The sequence below is a fragment of the Schistocerca cancellata genome, chromosome 2, assembly GCF_023864275.1.
Source record: "Schistocerca cancellata isolate TAMUIC-IGC-003103 chromosome 2, iqSchCanc2.1, whole genome shotgun sequence".
Lineage (NCBI taxonomy): Eukaryota > Metazoa > Arthropoda > Insecta > Orthoptera > Acrididae > Schistocerca > Schistocerca cancellata.
The window spans coordinates 1,041,470,307-1,041,489,861 of NC_064627.1; the positions used below are offsets into that span (position 1 = coordinate 1,041,470,307).

The 19,555-nt window shown below is 40.6% G+C and overlaps 1 protein-coding gene across 1 annotated transcript in view; it reads left to right on the forward strand.

Annotated features, from left to right (window-relative positions):
- The window catches only part of LOC126160826 (uncharacterized), a 268,831-nt gene extending 249,717 nt beyond the window's left edge, over positions 1-19,114 (forward strand). The window contains exon 10 of the mRNA XM_049916932.1: positions 16,832-19,114. Coding sequence (XP_049772889.1) covers positions 16,832-17,016 — 185 coding nt within the window. The 3' untranslated portion in view covers positions 17,017-19,114. The remainder of the gene's footprint in view (positions 1-16,831) is intronic.
- Positions 19,115-19,555: the final 441 nt, after the last annotated feature.

The following is a 19,555-nucleotide window of genomic DNA, read 5'->3' on the forward strand; positions in this document are numbered from 1 at the left end:
ATTGCTCCAACAAACATGAGGATGAATGACAATTGCTGTATTCCTGACAGGTAAGGAATTACTATAAGCAAATTCAGACACACCCTCAGAAATCTCATTCTCTATGACTACACTGGGTTCTCCAACTCCGTAATGGCACAAAGGATCTGGTTCGTCTTCATGATCTGAATCCATATCACTGTGCAGGACGTGATTCCTACTGTAACAGCGACATGCAGTACCTTCACTTAACCTTTCTTCAGTCATAGACAATCTTGTCCTAATTCCCTTCTCCTCCTGATAATTTAGTTCCACTTCTGTCTTATTCTTTTAACACTCTTCCCTAAAACTTTGAAAATTATTTTGCAACTACTTATTTGTTCATTAACATCCGCCAGAGATTAACCAATTCTGTGCAACAATGGAAAGTTTAGTCGCAACATTAGAAATTCTTACATCAAATTTTGAGTGGAAATCCCACCTCTACTGAAAGCTAAATACATTGAATTTCATGGTAACCTCTCCATTAACAGATTCATATTTCTGTAACTGTCCCTGCACGGTAGCAACACTATTTTTTATATTCTCAGCTAAGTTTCTTGCTCATTTCTAGATTACTGGTTTTTATTTTCTTATCAAGTCAGTTGAAAGGAATTCCTCTCACCCTTTCTGTTCTCTTCGTAACGTTTCATAAAATGAAGATTAATTTACGTAATACAAGGTTACATTGTTACCTTTACAGCAACTTGCCTATAAAATGTGAATTGTGTAAAGCCTAAAGCAATAATACATTCATTACTGAGCCACACACTACACTAATGATGAAAGGAAATGATTATCAAAACGATTGTAACAGTAAACATCTATCTCCATCATGTAGTCTTTACTTTGTTTCAGTGATTCCAGATTGTCAGTGAGTACTGTGAAGTCCCCAAACTGGAAATTCTGTATTTTTACAACATCATCACTATCAAAATTAATATTTTCAAAGCACACTATGTAGTAATTAGTTACCCACAAAACAACACATGCATTGGGTAACACAACAAGTCAAGCTAAAATACTGGATCTCTTACTAATCAGTACTACAACATTCACATCTACATCTACAGGATTACTCTGCAATTCACAATTACGTGCCTGGCAGAGGATTCATCGAAACACCTTGAAGCTACTTTTCTACAGTTCCACTCTCAAACAGCGCGCGGGAAAAACGAACACTTAAATCTTTCTGTGCGAGCTCAAATTTCTCTTATTTTATTATGGTAATCATTTCTCCCTATGTAGGTGTTCGCCAACAAAATATTTTCACAATCTGAGGAGAAATGGGAGACTGAAATTTCATGAGAAGGTCCTGCCGCAGGTAAAATTGCCTTTGTTTTAATAATTGCCACCCCAGTTCGTTTATCATATCCCTGGCACTTTCCCCGTTATTCCGTGATAATACAAAACGAACTGTCCTTCTCTGAACTTTTTAGATGTCCTTCATGAATCGTATCTCATGCGGAATAAATCGCAATCTTTGGTTTGGTATCCCAAGAACATTATCTGTGAACTCATTCCAATTTAAGTTATTTGTGTTGTAATCCATAAGTATTTAGCTGGTTTACAGCCTGTTGAATTTTGTGATTTATCCTGGAACTGAAATTCAGCGGATTCTTTTTAGTGATCATATGGATGATTTAGATTCAACTGCCACATTTTTCACAATACAGATAGCTTGTCTAAATCATTCTGCAATTCGATATGATCATCTGATGACTTTATGTGACTGTAAATGACAGCATTATCTGCAAAAAATCTGAGATGGCTGCTCCATGTCTCCTAAGTCCTTTGTGTAGATTAGGAACAACAGAGGGCCTAATACATTTGCTTGGGGTACGCTACTTCTGTTTTACTCGATGACATTCCGTCAGTTATTACGAACAGTGACCTTCCCGACAAGATATCACGAATCCAGTCACACAACTGAGACGATACTCCATAGGGATGCAATTTAATTAGAAGTCACTTGTGGGGAAACGGTGTCAAAAACCTTTTGGATATCTAAAAATGTGGAATCAATTTGACGTCTCCTGTCGATAGCACTCATTGCTTCTTGAGAATAAAGAACTAATTGTGTTTCACAAGAACGCTATTTCTTAATCTTTGTTGACTGTTTGTCAATAAATCGCTGTTTTCGAGGTGATTCATAATGTTCAAGCACAGTTTATGTTCCAGAATTCTTCTGCAAGTTGCCTTAGGGATATCAGTCTGTAATTTAGCGGATTACTCCTATTTCCTTTGTTGGGTATTGGTAGGACATGTGCACTTTCCAGTCTTTGGGGACGGATCTTTCCACGACAGTGCGACTATATATGATTGCTACGTACAGAGCCATTGTGTCAACGTACTCTGAATGGAATCTGATTGGTACACAATCTGGAGCGGAAGATTTGCCTTTCTTAAGTGTTTTAGGTGCTTCGCTAAACCGAGGATATCTGCTTGGCAGTTGTTCTAGACTGCAATTTTGGAATATTGACGTTGTCTCCGTTGGTATGCTAGTTTCGGAAAAGTGTGTTTAGTAACTCTACTTTAGTGGTACTGTCGTCAGTGACGTCAGCATTGTTATCGCGCAATAAATGTTTGGATTGCGTCTTGCCACTGGTGTACCTCACATACGATCAGACTCTCGTTGGATTTTCTCCCAGGTTTCGAGACATAGTTTCGTTCGGGAAAGTATGAAGCGCTGAAAATAGGTTAAGGAAAATGCTTGTAAAATTGAAATAACTAACAACATTCTGAAAGGTGTTTATATGAAGTGCTGCCTGATTGTAAACAATAACTCAAATACTCTACACGATCCTTCAGTATCCTTAACATCACACGAGACCCTAAATCCTATGCAAAGCTTGTTAAGTTCTAGATGGCTCCAACCAAAAATTAAATGAGATAAATTTAATTAAATGAGAACCCAGAACCCAGGTAGACACAGAAAGTTATGTTGAAGAAAGAAACAAAGCCAAACAGATAATTGCAGCATCCAAGAAGAAATCGTGGGAAGACTTTGGAAACAGGTTGGAGACTATGGGTCAAGCTGCTGGAAAACCATTCTGGAGTGTAATTAGCAGTCTTCGAAATGGAGGTAAGAAGGAAATGACAAGTATTTTGGACAGGTCAGGAAAACTGCTGGTGAATCCTGTGGATTCCTTAGGCAGATGGAGGGAATATTTTGATGAGTTGCTCAATGTAGGTGAAAATGCGATCAGTAATGTTTCAGATTTCGAGGTAGAATGGGATATGAATGATGATGGAAATAGGATCACATTTGAGGAAGTGGAAAAAATGGTCAATAGATTGCAGTGCAATAAAGCGGCTGGGATGGATGAAATTAAGTCGGAACTCATCAAATACAGTGGAATGTCAGGTCTTAAATGGCTACACAGGATAATTGAAATGGCCTGGGAGTCGGGACAGGTTCCATCAGACTGGACAAAAGCAGTAATCACACCAATCTTTAAACATGGAAACAGAAAAGATTGTAACAACTACAGAGGTATCTCTTTAATCAGCGTTGTGGGTAAAATCTTCTCAGGTATTGTTGAAAGGAAAGTGCGAGTATTAGTCGAGGACCAATTGGATGAAAATCAGTGTGGGTTTAGGCCTCTTAGAGGTTGTCAGGACCAGATCTTTAGCTTACGGCAAATAATGGAGAAGTGTTATGAGTGGAACAGGGAATTGTATCTACGCTTTATAGATCTAGAAAAGGCATATGACCGGGTTCCTAGGAGGAAGTTATTGTCTGTTCTACAAGATTATGGAATAGGAGGCAAACTTTTGCAAGCAATTAAAGGTCTTTACATGGATAGTCAGGCAGCAGTTAGAGTTGACGGTAAATTGAGTTCATGGTTCAGAGTAGTTTCAGGGGTAAGACAAGGCTGCAACCCGTCTCCACTGTTGTTCATATTATTTATGGATCATATGTTGAAAATAATAGACTGGCTGGGTGAGATTAAGATATGTGAACACAAAATAAGCAGTCTTGCATATGCGGATGACTTGGTTGTGATGGCAGATTCGATTGAAAGTTTGCAAAGTAATATTTCAGAGCTAGATCAGAAATGTAAGGACTATGGAATGAAGATTACCATCTCCAAAACGAAAGTAATGTCAGTGGGAAAGAAATATAAACGGATTGAGTGCCAAATAGGAGGAACAAAGTTAGAACAGGTGGACAGTTTCAAGTACTTAGGATGCATATTCTCACAGGATGGCAACATAGTGAAAGAACTGGAAGCGAGGTGTAGCAAAGCTAATGCAGTGAGCGCTCAGCTACGATCTACTCTCTTCTGCAAGAAGGAAGTCAGTACCAAGACAAAGTTATCTGTGCACCGTTCAATCTTTCGACCAACTTTGTTGTATGGGAGCGAAAGCTGGGTGGATTCAGGTTACCTTATCAACAAGGTTGAGGTTACGGATATGAAAGTAGCTAGGATGATTGCAGGTACTAGTAGATGGGAACAATGGCAGGAAGGTGTCCACAATGAGGAAATCAAAGAAAAACTGGGAATGAACTCTATAGATGTAGCAGTCAGGGCGAACAGGCTTAGATGGTGGGGTCATGTTACACGCATGGGAGAAGCAAGGTTACCCAAGAGACTCATGGATTCAGCAGTAGAGGGTAGGAGGAGTCGGGGCAGACCGAGGAGAAGGTACCTGGATTCGGTTAAGAATGATTCTGAAGTAATAGGTTTAACATCAGAAGAGGCACCAATGTTAGCACTGAATAGGGGATCATGGAGGAACTGTATCAGGGGGGCTATGCTCCAGACTGAACGCTGAAAGGCATAATCAGTCTTAAATGATGATGATGATGATGAGATGAATTTAAAGTAACCAATGAATTTAGTATGCTTTAAATTATCTGGAAATCCCTCTTCCATCAGTCTTCTACACTGAAGAGCCAATGAAACTATTACACCTGCAGAATATCGTGTAGGGACCCCGCGATCATGCCGTAACACGACGTGGCATGGATTCGACTAATATCGGAAGTAGTGCTGGAGGGAACGGACACTACGGAATTGCACAACGCACATGAATGATGCAGGTGATCAGACAGGATGCTTCTATACGTGTCACCTGTCACAGTCGTATCTAGACGTATCAGGTGTCCCATATCACTCCAACATCACACGGCCCACACCATTACAGAGCCTCCACCAGCTTGAAGAGTCCCCTGCTGACATGCAGGGTCCCTGGATTCATGAGGTTGTATCCACGCCCGTACACGCACATTCGCTCGATACAATTTGAAACGAGACTCGTCTGACCAGGCAACACGTTTCCAGTCATCAACACCCCAATATCAATGTTGATGGGACCAGGCGACGCGTAAAGCTTTGTGTTGTGCAGTCATCAAGGATACAAGAATGGGCCTTTTGCTCTGAAAGCCCATATCGATGATGTTTCGTTGAATGGTTCGCACGCTGACACTTGCTGACAGCCCAGCGTTGAAATCTGCAGCAATTTGCGAAAGGGTTGCACTTCTGTCAATCTGAACGATTCTCTTCAGTCGTTGGTCCAGTTCTTGCAGGTTTTTCTTCCGGCTGCAACGATGTTGGGGATTTTATATTTTACCGGATTCCTGATATTCACGGTATGCTCGTCAAATGGTCGTACGGGAAAATCCCTACTTCATCGCTACCTCGGAGATGCTGTGTCCCATCGCTCGTGCGCCTACTATAACGCCACGTTCAAACTCACTTAAATCTTGATAACGTGTCACTGTAGCATCAGCAAGCGATCTGACAACTGCGCCAGATACTTGCTGTCTTACATAGCCACTGCCGACCGCAGAGCCGTATTCTGCCTGTTTACGTATCTCTTTATTTGAATACGCATGCCTATACCAGTTTGTTTGGCACTTCCGTGCAGAACAACTGCGATAAAGGGTACCTGGAAGGGGGGGGGGGATGCCCTCGAAATCGACACCACAGTCACTAAAAACTGATCAACCATTTGTAGCACTGTCTATGCTATCATAGAATCAACTGCTGAAACACATCACAAAAGTTCCAGATTTGATTCTATTTATGAGCAGACGACATTCAAAATGGTTCAAATGGCTCTGAGCACTATGGCACTGAACGTCTGAGGTCCTCAGTCCCCTAGAACTTAGAACTACTTAAACCTAACTACCCTAAGAACATAACACACATCCATGCCCGAGGCAGGATTCGAACCTGCGACCATGGCGGTCGCGCGGTGCCAGACTATAGCGCCTAGAGCCGCTCTGACGACTTTCCAAGTTGAACAAAATAAATAGTATATCAGCACCAATTTTCTACACAGAAAACACACTTCCAAAGAACAAGCATCCAAATCCAGAAAATCAGGTCACATGCCAAAATATACAATGATTAAGAATGAAAATTAGCAATGCAGGATCCAGTTCTTAAGACACAGTTCAACACTTCAACACACGGTAAGAAGAAAATGTTTATCAGTTTAACACTAAAAAAAAGTTAGCAAGAAAAATAAATTATTCCACTCTGCAACAATCGTAAATATTCTGATGCTTAACATCTGCCAATCTTCTATCTGAAAAAAATATATCGCTCCAAATTTAAACTTAAATAACAAAATGCTGATTACACTTTAAATACGAGAAATTTTTCACCAGTTTCGACAGTCTCTTGTTTGAGTATGCAGAATAGTGCAAGAAGTAATCATTAGCAACCGCCATTCGTGTTTAGACCACAAACAGCAAAAAATTACTTTCCATATTGTCCTTACTTATCACAGTAATTATCACATAAGCATGACAAAGTACTCTTTACTATTCTCCCTAACAGTGAGTTATTTCAAGAATGAAGTGAAGAAACTCTTTTGAGCCACGCCAAGTATGCACTCATTACTGATCAATTAAGTGCTTAAAGAAGGAGAGAAGATAACGTGTATCATATGCTTTAACTCAAATTGTCCTGTGTTCTCAGCATAAGCAACTACATTCTGTCATAAAATGTATGCCAAACTGGTAACTGTTTCAGAGAACAAAATAGATGAAAAGATTTCTGAAATTTTACAAAAATACCCATTCGATAGGTAAATTATATTCGTTAGACAACTCTGGAAACTTACGTTCTTTCATCTTGGCAGTATGTACATTAGCTGTCGTGTTGTAGCTTTCAAGTGAGTCATCCTGATGAAAATTCCCCCTTTCAATCATAAATGTTCACCCAGGAAATAATATTATGACGTAACCTGAAACGAAGAGCAAGGCTGAGTGTTGGGAAGAAATGACCTGAGGTCACATGGTCAACAACGGACGATGACGTCAGCTGTCTCAAAACTTTGTACCCGAGAAACTGTTATGTTGCCTTGATGTGACGTTATGTGATGGCCAGTGTGAGTGCTATTATTTGAAGTGGAATATTTTAACATGAGATGACATGATGGCAAGTGCGACTTGGCCTTAAGAGGTGCGTGAAATACGATATTTGGAAGTTGACAAATTATAAGACAACTTTCAAACACAATGTGAATGGTCGACCTAAGTTCAAACAGTGTTAATGACTGTGGAATCAAGTGATTGCCTGATCTCATTAAGTGGCCCCTAAACTATCAATAATATTGGGCAGCAATATTGTGCAACATATCAGCAGCTGGTTCCAGACAATATTGGTGTCAAATCCCGGATGTGCAAACATGGCAAATACTGATGCCAGCTCTTATATGGCTCTTGGGCTGGCTTTGCACTCACGCAAGAAACGAGAAAGCGTAGACGAATAAAGGAGTGATACAATAAGAGAGGAAAATTGACACATGTAAACGTCCTAAGTGACTTGACAATAAGCGAGCCAAATGAGTATCGGAAATTTCTGAGGATGGACGCTCGCTCATTAGGTATACTGTTTCACGTAATTACATCTATAATTCTGATTATATATGGTTAGTATTTATTTATTTACATCCTGTTTTGAAAACAAGAAGTACACATAATTTTACTTAAATTGCGTTAAAAAATTTCTTGCCCTTGCATAAAGCTCAAGCCACCAACGCACCAAAGTGGTGGTTCCAGTAGCTCGGCACCACCAGCCTCGCTTTTCGATGCACTTTTAATTCTTTTCAGCTATTTCCTATGATTTTTCCCCAATGAATTTAATTTCTTTACTAAATGAAGCTTATGTGCTCCCAGGTACGTTTCCCTATACTTCGACAACAACTAATAGATTTGCTCCATTTTCTCATGGTGACTGCTATATTCGTTCCATTTATGTTGAGATTTGGTGAACAAAAGATTTGTTACGTGTATTGGCAATGAGTTAATGCGTATGGACTTTTTCACCTATTATATGTATTATTAGCTATCTATGCTAGATTTTGCGTTGTATGCTTTTGTGTGTTTGCCTTTGCAAACTGCCAGGAGCAAATTAAATATAATAAATAAAATCTATTTTCGTGAACAGTATTTCTCCGCCTGTATTATTTTACTGTACAGATATATAATTCAATTGGTTATGGTCCTAGGAAGACCGAATTGAATAACTTTGACCAGTAAATTGTGGTATACTTAATATTACTTGTGAGAAGTCTATAACTTACAGTACTTGTATTGCAACTGCGCAAAGAACTTCTGCCCAAATGAGGCAGATTGAGAAGTTCATGGGTCGAGATAATTATGCAGCTTCGAAGTCTGTAGTATAAGCCTATCTGCACTTTGGGATGTCATTGATGGAACCTTGAATTTCACAGATTCAGATTTCCAGAACAAAGATCGTTAGGCAAAATCCAAATTAATTCTTCTAGTCGGATCATGTTAATTACCTTCACACAGAAAAGGCCAGTACGGCGAAGGAAGTATGGGACAATCTCAGAAGAGCGTTTGAAGAAGGAAGTTCGATTAAGAAAATGAATTTGCAAAGAGAGCTTATCACCACACGTCTAGACGAATGTAAAAATGTTGATGAATATGTGAACAAAATCTTCTTCCACTTTGAATCGTTTAAGATATATTGGATTCGACATGGCTAATAAATGGATTGGTACCTTGTTACTAGCGGAACTACCTCTAAGTTCTCCCACATAATAATGGGCCTAGAGAATTCAGGTAAACCAATTACAGGCGACAGCGTAAAAGTCAAGATATTAAGAATATATAAAAATATTCTATCCAGGACATAGGAATGGCTTCGTATCGAAAATACAAAAAGAAGAAACCTGTTCGATGTTATAAATGCCAAGGAAAAACAAGTACACAAGAAAAAGTCTTGCTTCAAAGGGAACACAAAGGAAAGCAAACAGTAAAGGTAAGGCACTGCATATTATTCTTGGCCAAATTTGGAGTAAGAGGTTATTTCCTTGATTCTGCAGTGTCTATGAATATAACCAAAGGCCAATGACTTTTATACGATGTTCCACCTAGAACATACATTGCTCGCCTAACAGTGGATGGTTCTCCATTACAATGTGAATGAAAAAGAAAGATAAACTTTAATTTGAATGCTAATGCAGAATCACACGGAATTACAGCTCATAATGTACATTATATTAAGAATGCTGCTAAAGATTTTTCCGTCAGTTAGTGAAATAGTGAATAAGGGCTACAAGATAATTTTTCTATTTAAATGGTGGAGAAATAATTGATGAGAAGAGCCAGTGTGAGACCCACAGATACTAAAGAAAAAGTTATTTATGAATTAGATGTTCCTAAAGTTTGAAATAGTTATCCATTCCATTCCGCAAAAGGTTTTTTATGTCATAAAGGACTGTACATCATAGTAGGAGAAGTACGGCCTTGTTAAAACACACGGCAACAGGGTTAAAGGAATATAAGCGTTGTAACTTGCGTTGTGAAATTTGTTTACAATGAAATCAAGCCAGATTATCGTTTAAAACAAGTACAAATATATTTACTGAGCTTTCACAGCTGATACGCACAGACGTTTGGGCCCATGGAAAAGGAATCTATCAGAGCACTTGTTGTTTCCTTACCTTGATTGGTAATTTTTCGAGATATACCCACGTTTATTTCCCTGGAACCAAGGACAAAGTGAGCGAGATATTTGCCACTTTCGCGTCATGGCTGAAAGGAGGAGTGGTAAGAATATAAAAGTTATCAGGTAAGAAAATAGTAACGAATGCGTCAATAAACAGTTTAGACAACGACTGAGTGAACTTGGAATCAGAAATCAAACTGCAGGTTGGTTTAGTTCTGACCATAACGCAGTAGCAAAACAGGCTAACAGAAAAATTCTATAAAAAGCAAGGAGCATGTTTAAAGGAATCAGAATTACTCATATGTTATTGGGCAGAAGCAGAATCAAGTGCAGAGTATCTGAATAGTAAATCGCCTACTAAAGATTTACCAAACACGACCACATATGAAATTTGGACTGGAAAGAAGCCATATCTAGACCATCTAAGAATATTCAAATGTAAGGCCATGGTACAAGTTCCCAAACTACTTAGAAGAAAGTGGGGCTCTAAATTTGAAAATCATATTTATTGGAAATTGTGAAGATTTCCGAGGTTACTGAATCAAAAACGGGACTAACTAGCAGAGAGGTAATATTTTTATAATTGGTGAGAATGAAACGTATAGTGAAAAAGTATGTGCACATATTAATCTGAATAAGATGTCCAAGAGCGTTCAAAAGCACCAGAAAATTTTGGATTTAAAATACATGAAAGAGCTGTTCAGGTAGAATTAGGTATGTTGACTGAAGATGAAAAGGCTAATGAGAACCAGGAAACTCCAGCAGCAATGAACGTAAATTTGCGGCGTTCATCGTGTAGAATATAATCTAAATTGTATCCAGAATATAAAATGTGTGTGGATGCTCAAATATTCAACAGTAACCTCTTACAGCTGAAGAAGCCTTGGTTAGCCCGAGTGCAGTTTATTGGAAGAAACCTTCATAAAAGGAATTAGAGTCTTTTTCTACTCCGGCCGGTGTGGCCGAGCGGATCTAGGCGCTTCAGTCTAGAATAGCGCGACCTCTACGGTCGCAGGTTCGAATCCTGCCTCGGGCATGGATGTGTGTGATGCCCTTAGGTTAGTTAGGTTTAAGTAGTTGTAAGTCTAGGGGACTGATGACCTCAGATGTTAAGTCCTATAGCGCTCAGAGCCATTTGAACCATTTTCTTTTTCTACGAATAATACTTACGAGTGCTCCACAAGGAAAGAAACGATACGAGTGAGATGGGGATTATACACTCCTTAACTATGGAGCACGTGATCCGATCGCGTAACGGCGATCAAACAATGGACGCGTGAACAGACAAAACCGATAACCTTCTTCTCACCCACTGTGCGCCGTGTACTTTGTGGTCGCGACGTAACGATACGGGTGGTGCTGTCTAAAAGATTCAGATCGCGTTGTGGGGAACTCAGTTTAAGCTCGACACTTTGGTACAGAGCTCGACGCTTTGGTTTGCGGCAAACAGAATTATACACATGGATACACGTCTATATTGGTCCGTTGCTCAGCTCACACTGGTCTCCACTTTGTCTTGTGCGAGCCCGTGCACTTCGCACCATTCCCAAAATTTGGCCAAATGGTAAATCTGCGGGTGTGGTGGCGGCGGGCACCGCTAGTTTCGGCCGGCACTAGCTACAGCTCGCGCATTTCTCGGCACGGCTGCCACAAAGCTGTTAGTAGAAAACGAAGGTAGAATGTGAAAAAGCAATTCCCTTATTGTCAGGCAGTGGCAATTCTTTTATAATCAGCTCAAACTTCCACGCCAAATAGTGCCTTTACTACTAATATTGTGAACAAAATTTCCTAAGACCCTAGAATTAAACGTTGGGTTGCAGTTAAAAGAAAATTTGTATGTTTAAAAGGAACCATTGATTACCAATTAAGTAATTGTTAGACAGTGAACTAGAACCTGGAAAGTTATATTAATGCAGACTGGGAAAAAGAACTGCATAACAGACATTCTATTACAGGCAGCTGTTTCAAGTTGATGGGAGGATTAATATCCTGGTCTTGCAAGAAATAACCAACAGTGGTTTTGATTACTGTTGAGGCTGACTATATGGCATTTTCTATCACCATACCAGAAGTGTTATGATTAAGAGCTCTAATAGGTGAAACTGAGCCACATACGATTATTGAGTCTACCAAAGTGTTTTCCGACAACAAGGGAACTGTGAAGCTAGCTCAGAAGCAAATAACAAGTGTACGTTTCAAGCACATTGATATTGGGTACCATTTTACTAGGTATCGCCTAAAACAGAAGGATACGGTATAAACTGTTTGTGTATGGAGGAAGCAGGTCTGATTTATTGACCAAGGCTCTCAATAAAAACAAATTCCAAGTATTTGAAAACTGTATGGTTTAACAACATAGAGTATAATGCGTAGTGCTCCGAAACGATGTAGTGTTCATGATTATTGCGAGCACATAGAACATTTGTTCAACAGGAAGTGTTGAATGTTCGAGCTCGACATATGTGTTATGTGTGTCAGCATTGAGTTGACATGTATAGACCTCCTGGCCCAATGTATGTAGTCTTGGCATATATGCTAGATGTTATGTGTTCCACTCTTGTTGTAGTATGTCTTTGTAAATTACAGGGAATACATCAAATATAATAAAAAATATGTTACTAAATAGCGTTTCTCCATCAATATTATTTTACTGTGTAAATGTGCAATGCAATAATTAAGTACTTTGTGAGACTGGAAACCACTAAATATTTTCAATAATAAATGTCCGTTCCTCTATTTCGAACCCATTTCCATTTCACAACACATGAAAATGCACAAAATAAACACCGTAACAGACTGCTCTGACAGGCATTCAATATTCGCCAGCGCCATTAGCATGAGAAAATTTAATTAAAATCTAATTTCAGTAGATCCGTCAGTATGCCGTATAATATATCACACAACTTTCAATCTTACCAACAGACAGCCACTAACATTGGGCAATATGAAATATTGAGTCATTCTCTGACATTTAGTTCCCACAAGTATACCGTGAAAATGTCGTTGAACAATATGTATGCGTGCACCCAGAAATGTACTCATTTACGAGAAATACACTAATGTGCACAACCCTTAAATTTAACATAATGTTGTAAACTAACTAACCTCAAACACATGTACACCAGCTGTCAGATTTGATTATTGCGAGGGCTACAGTTCTCGACCGCTCATAACAAAGCACACTTATAATGGGTGTGTCAGCACACAGTGTAAAGGATTTGTAAATGTCTTCATTTCATTAAGTTAATTATGTATTACTTCAGGAACATGACGCTATACAACTTGGTTAATCCACTGAATGAATGAGAGCAAGTATGGCTATTAATTTACTAAATAGTAAAAAAATTATAGGGTGCGGAATGGAGCGAACAGTACATTTATGTGTTCGTACTGTTCCAATGACAATATTGTCTTAAAAATTACATGAAAACAGTCCTGATCGCGTTTCCAGATTTTTCATTTGTTAGCAACAGGTTTCGGCTCGTTCCTCGAACCATCTTTAGGCTCTTTCTTCCGTTATGGCTGCTGGTGTCCGCAGGCGGAGCGAGATCCGTGTAATTACGGTTCTTTAGCATTTTATACCGATCGCTATGCTCCATCTACAAAATGCTTTCTAAAATTTTGAAAACATTGTCGTAGATTGACCAAATATTATGACTGGAGTAAATTTTGTTTTAATGGGAAACCAGATTGACAAAATATTATAACAGGAGCAAATTCTGTTTTAAAAAGAAACCAGATACCGTACTACATTGAAACTTCCTGGCAGATTAAAACTGTGAGCCGGACCGAGACTCGAACTCGGGACCTATGCATTTTGGAAGGTAGGAGGCGAGGTACTGGCAGAAGTAAAGCTGTGAGGTCGGGGCGTTAGTCGTGCTTGGGTAGCTCAGTTGGTAGAGCAAGGCAAAGGCAAAGGTCCCGAGTTCGAGTATCGGTCCGGCACACAGTTTTAATCTCCCAGGAAGTTTAATATCAGTGCACACTCCGCTGCAGAGTGAAAATCTCATTCTGGAAACATCCCCCAGGCTGTGGCTAAGCCATGTCTCCGCAATATCCTTTCTTTCAGGAGTGCTAGTTCTGCAAGGTTCGCAGGAGAGCTTCTGTAAAGTTTGGTAGGTAGGAGGCGAGGTACTGGCAGAAGTAAAGCTGTGAGGAGGGGGCGTGAGTCGTGCTTGGGTACCTCGTTTGGTAGAGCACTTGCCCGCTAAAGGCAAAGGTCCCGAGTTCGAGTCTCGGTCCGGCACACAGTTTTAATCTCCCAGGAAGTTTCATATCAGCGAACAGTCCGCTGCAGAGTGAAAATCTCATACCGTACTACATTATTTATCCAGCTAAGAGCCTTATTAACGTAGCAGCCTTTTTAAAAAATCTTCGCTGTGACTGCAGCTCACACGGCTGCAGTATTCCAGGATAGTATGGCGAGTCTGGTATTGGACGATAATATGCTGAAAATGTTTTTAGGTCCGTTATACGTCTGAGGTAGAGACAGCACTCCGATACTGGCGCAGCTGTCGGCGTGAGCTCGATGTCGTGGAATTGCAGGTCCAGAGTATGCATAATTTGAAACATGCGAACATAGTTTTAGATTTACTCACACAAAAGTTCAGTCTTCGAAACACTCAAACGATGTACCATGCACACACATTGTTCCACCAGTGACCTACCGATTTGTGCCCAAAAACTGTCTCAGTTTATTCAAGAATAAAAGTGCAACACACAGTTCACATAATATTACTCGCTCTCTTTCGGCAGTTCCCATGAATACGCACACGTATTAATTTAAATGATTTATCCATGACTTAACGCACGAAAACCAACGCACCAGCCATGCCACATGTCTGCAGTCCGCGTCCTCAAGTTACTCACGGTCCTACAACTCGATTGTTCATTCTCTACAGAGTGATTTTTTTCACCATGTACTGAGAGTATACTGAAAGAATGTCTAATGAAATACGTCCGAATGTGCATGGTTTCCACGCTAGAGATCATTTATTCAATCATACTTTGATACAGAGACTGCGGTCTAATACGCGCTGCAATACCATGCAGCCACACTTACACTATGCATGGTTTTCTCCTAGAGGGTGGTACAGTTCCTCAGATGTCATGCCCTAGAGCCCTCTCCTGCCATAGTAATTGGTAACGTTGTGTCCGATTCACTTCTCTATGTGATTCATGTTGAAGTGGGTGTGATATAGTGTTGTACACAATGGTTCCGACATAGTGTTCACTTGCGGAAAGGCAAATTTCAAAGGGCTGGGGGGGGGGGGGAGCAGCAAGATTGTATCAGGAGAGATATCCTCACCGACAGTAGCCACAGCATTCAATATTTGCAACAGTGTATCGCAATTTGTCTGAGACAGGGTTGTTTCAGGAAACAGGAAAACATGAAGAACGTACCAGAAATGTTCGAACACCAGACTTGGAAGAAAATATGAATAACACATCAGGAAGGCGACCGCTGTGTCAGAACCATTCGGTTTGCCCGCCAGTAAGGGGTAAGCCAGACGACCGTGTGGAACTTTCTCCATGACAGTTGTTACTATCCTTATCACTTAAGAGGTGTGCAGGGCGTTCTAGAGACAGACTTTCCACATCGGGAGCAGTTACGTCACTGGTTTCTTCACTAGGCAACCACGATTCTGGGATTTGTGTCGTCTGTCCTATTCACAGCTGAGACCACCTTTACGCCGAGTGGTATGTTCAACTTTCTTATCAGTGATCTGTGCTACATGCAGAACCCCCGTGGTATGGTGACAGCGAATTATCAGCATCAGAGCAGCCGGAATGTGTGGGCCGGGATAATTGGCGATCGTCTTTTGGCACCAGTCTTCCTTCAGCGTCGCCTAACGGGCCGGAGCTATCAGCGTTTCTTGCGAGTGACTTTGCCTCCCCTGCTGGAAGAAGTGCCATTGTTGATTCGAAGGGTTACGTGGCGGCTACATGATGGTTCTCCAGCCCACTGGACGCATCTGAATCGTGTCTTACCAGGTCGGTGGACCGGCCGAGGGTGTCCAGTTGCATGGCCTGCTCGTTCACCGGATCTCAACCGGTGTGGTTTCTGGTTATGAGGCCATCTCAAAACTATCCTGTACACAGAATCATTCCAGATATGCAGACAAGGAAGGAGGATATTCATGCAGCCTTTGACACTGTTCGGATGCAGCCTGGCCCACGTGAACGTGTGAGACAGAGCATGCTACAGCGCGTACATACATGCCTTGAGGCACACGGAAATCATTTTCAACACATACTGTAGCTATGGCTGCATGGTGCAGCGTGCATTAGACCGCTGTCTGTATAACAGTGTATGACCGAATACCCGGAAATCATGAATTTCCGGACATAAGTTCATTAGATCTTTTCTGTTCCGTATCCTCTCATCGATCAACCCATAGACTTTGTACACGGCGGAAAAAAATCACCCTGGGTTGTCGAAAACGGGCACTTTTATAACATAGATATAAACAGAAACAATGAAAAATTAATGTTCATGTAGAACTACTACCTGAACGTCTTGACGTTTACTACTAAACACAATGAATAAAACAAAACAATAAAGGGAAAAGTTAATTATGTAATCTCCCTAGAGCTATACCTTCAATTTTTTTAAAAATTGTTTTGTTTTTCTACTAAGATGACATTTCTGACACAGTCTTTAAATGCTCTATGGATGAATAAACAATTAATTAACAGTGCCTCGTTAGATAAAGTCTGAAGCATTGAACATACTGTAGAGCGTCCTTCTTTTGCGAACTTTATCGTGATAAAATGCTGCTTTCGATATCTTAAACCATTATTCAAATATAATATTTGTATGCTTTGTGATTTTTCATCGTAATCTAATATTTGTCTTTTTATTTTTTTAGATTTTCTGAAGTCAGTATGTCCATTCCTGAACCGAGTTCCGGAAGACAAGAAGGATAATTTCTTAGATGATTGGCTACAGCGTATGGAGAAACTGAATGGATTATCAAAGGACGTTGGAAGCAGTGAAGAGCCGAAATACTACATCCACTTTAACATAATGGTGGTTATGGCCAGAAAACTGTAATTGGGAGTTTTGCACCACCGCTTGAAGAAGAAACAATATTCAATAACGGAAATGACAAACACAGAGCACAACCCCGGCTAGTCTGTTGTTAATAGAGAATTATAGACATTCATATGTAATTATCTTGCCGTAAACTATCTGTCAGGAAAAGCCTCTCAGGTGTAAATGGCACAATAAGAGTATCCTCATCTGTACAGTTTTTACGATACTCCTGCCAAAGATATTCCAACTGTGCTAGTGTTCCGTTTTTAATTACCAGGATGCCAACATGACGCTCCTTTGCTCCCTTAATCCGTTGGCTTCTCGCTCACTTTATCATCAGGGGCATAAATGATTCGTTTCGCACCACTGTCGAAATGAAGAACTACTAAAGGTTTGCTGCTGTAGTATAAACACCAACAGAAGTGTAAGCAGAAAGCTTACCAGTCGAACGGAGTGAAGTAACCGAACAGAGAGACTACTAAAGGTTTGCACCTTTAGTCGTTCTACATGTCGACAACGGTGGCGAAAGGAAATATATTGTTAAGAAGAGTTGTAATTTATACCTTCACTGGTATTCACTGACATATGCAGCCCAGATTATTACGAAAGGGGTTACTATTGCATAATTTATTCTCATGGCAAATTTTGTGACCCCTGCAATACCAACAATGCCACAAGCAGAAAGTTTACCCCGCAAATAGTGTGAACTAATAGGGCGTGCTGAAAAGTAATGTCTCCGATTTTCTATGTGAATACTCTTACAACTTTTTAAATAATCCAACCTTACGAAGATAATGCATCTCCATTGTTCATGCCTACATATTTATTTCTGAACGTAGGCACCCTGGCGAAGAACACAATTCTTCCAACGAGGGACATGTTTGTTGATATCGTCACTGCAGAATGTCTGACTTAAGTTGACGGAGCCACGCCCTCACCTCCGGTGGCACCACTTCGTCACTATCAAACTGAAGTCCTCGAAAGTGTTCTTTAAGGTTTTGAAAGAGCTCAAAATTGGATGGAGCCAAGTCGACATTGTATCGAGAGCGGTCGTTGACAGCGAACCCAAGACGTCGGATTGTTGCAGATGTCGCAGCGCTCGTGTGTGGTCTGGCATTGTCGTGCTGAAGGACAGGGTGTTCGATATGCGGACAAACTCTTGGAATACGCGCTTTCAGGTTTCTGAGTGTCTCGCAGTACACCGACACTGTTACGTTACACATCGCCGTGCTGCATACTATATTTTGGAGCACTCTAGCGGCAGAGGGTTGGAACTTACGTCAGCGATGCGGAAAAGTCTACCGGCTAATATCACTGTCATGTAACAGCCGATATTGAAAACAAAATAAAAAAAAATTCGGAGGCATTACTTTTCAACGCGCCCTCGTAATCGGACATTGTGGTATTTGAAATTAAGGGCCGATCAGAAAAGCAATCTTCAGCGAAGCTCTTTGTTGCCCAATATTTGATATCTATGCATATCTAAATGTTTTCAGTGTGGGCAGTAGTGGTATGAATTTATTTAGGTTTGTGATGAAAGTGCCACTAGAAAACTTTAAGTGTTTACATTTCTAAGAAGAATAAGCTGGAGAAGTGTCACAAAGGAAAATGACGTCAAACCTGTGCATTTACACTATCGCAAATAATGTAAGGTACGAGGGCGAAAGAAATACTTTACTGAAACTTACTGGCAGATTAAATATGTGTGCCGGACCGAGAATTGAACTTGGAGCCTTTGCCTTTCGCGGGCAAGTGCTCTACCAACAGAGCTACCCAAGCACGACTAATGACCCGTCCTCACAGCTTCAGTTCTGCCAGTACCTCGTATCCTACCTTCCAAACTTCACAGAAGCTCTTCTGTGAACCTTTCAGAACTAGCACTCCTGGTGGTGGTGGTGGTTAGTGTTTAACGTCCCGTCGACAACGAGGTCATTAGAGACGGAGCGCAAACTCGGGTTAGGGAAGGACTGGGAAGGAAATCGGCCGTGCCCTTTCAAAGGAACCATCCCGGCATTTGTCTGGAACGATTTAGGGAAATCACGGAAAACCTAAATCAGGATGGCCGGAGACGGGGTTGAACCGTCGTCCTCCCGAATGCGAGTCCAGTGTGCTAACCTCTGCGACACCTCGCTCGTTAGCACTCCTGGAAGAAAGGATACTGCGGAGACATGTCTTAGCAACAGCCTAGGGAATGTTTCCAGAATGATATTTTCAATCTGCAGAATCAAGTTTTTATAAAATGGATTAATGTGTTTAAATGATCTTTATCAAACCCCGAATGTCTTCCTGAACGTGGAAAGTCACTACATCTACATCTACATCTGCATACACTGCAAATCACATTTAAGTGTCTGGCAGAGGGTTCATCGAACCACTGTCACAATTCTCTATTATTTCAATCTCGTACAGCGCGTGGAAAGAGCGAACATCTATATCTTTCCATACGAGCTCTGATTTCCCTTATTTTATCATGGTGTTCGTTTGTCTCTATCTAGGTCGGCATCAACAAAATATTTTCGCTTTTGGAAGAGAAAGTTGGTGATTGGAATTTCGTGAG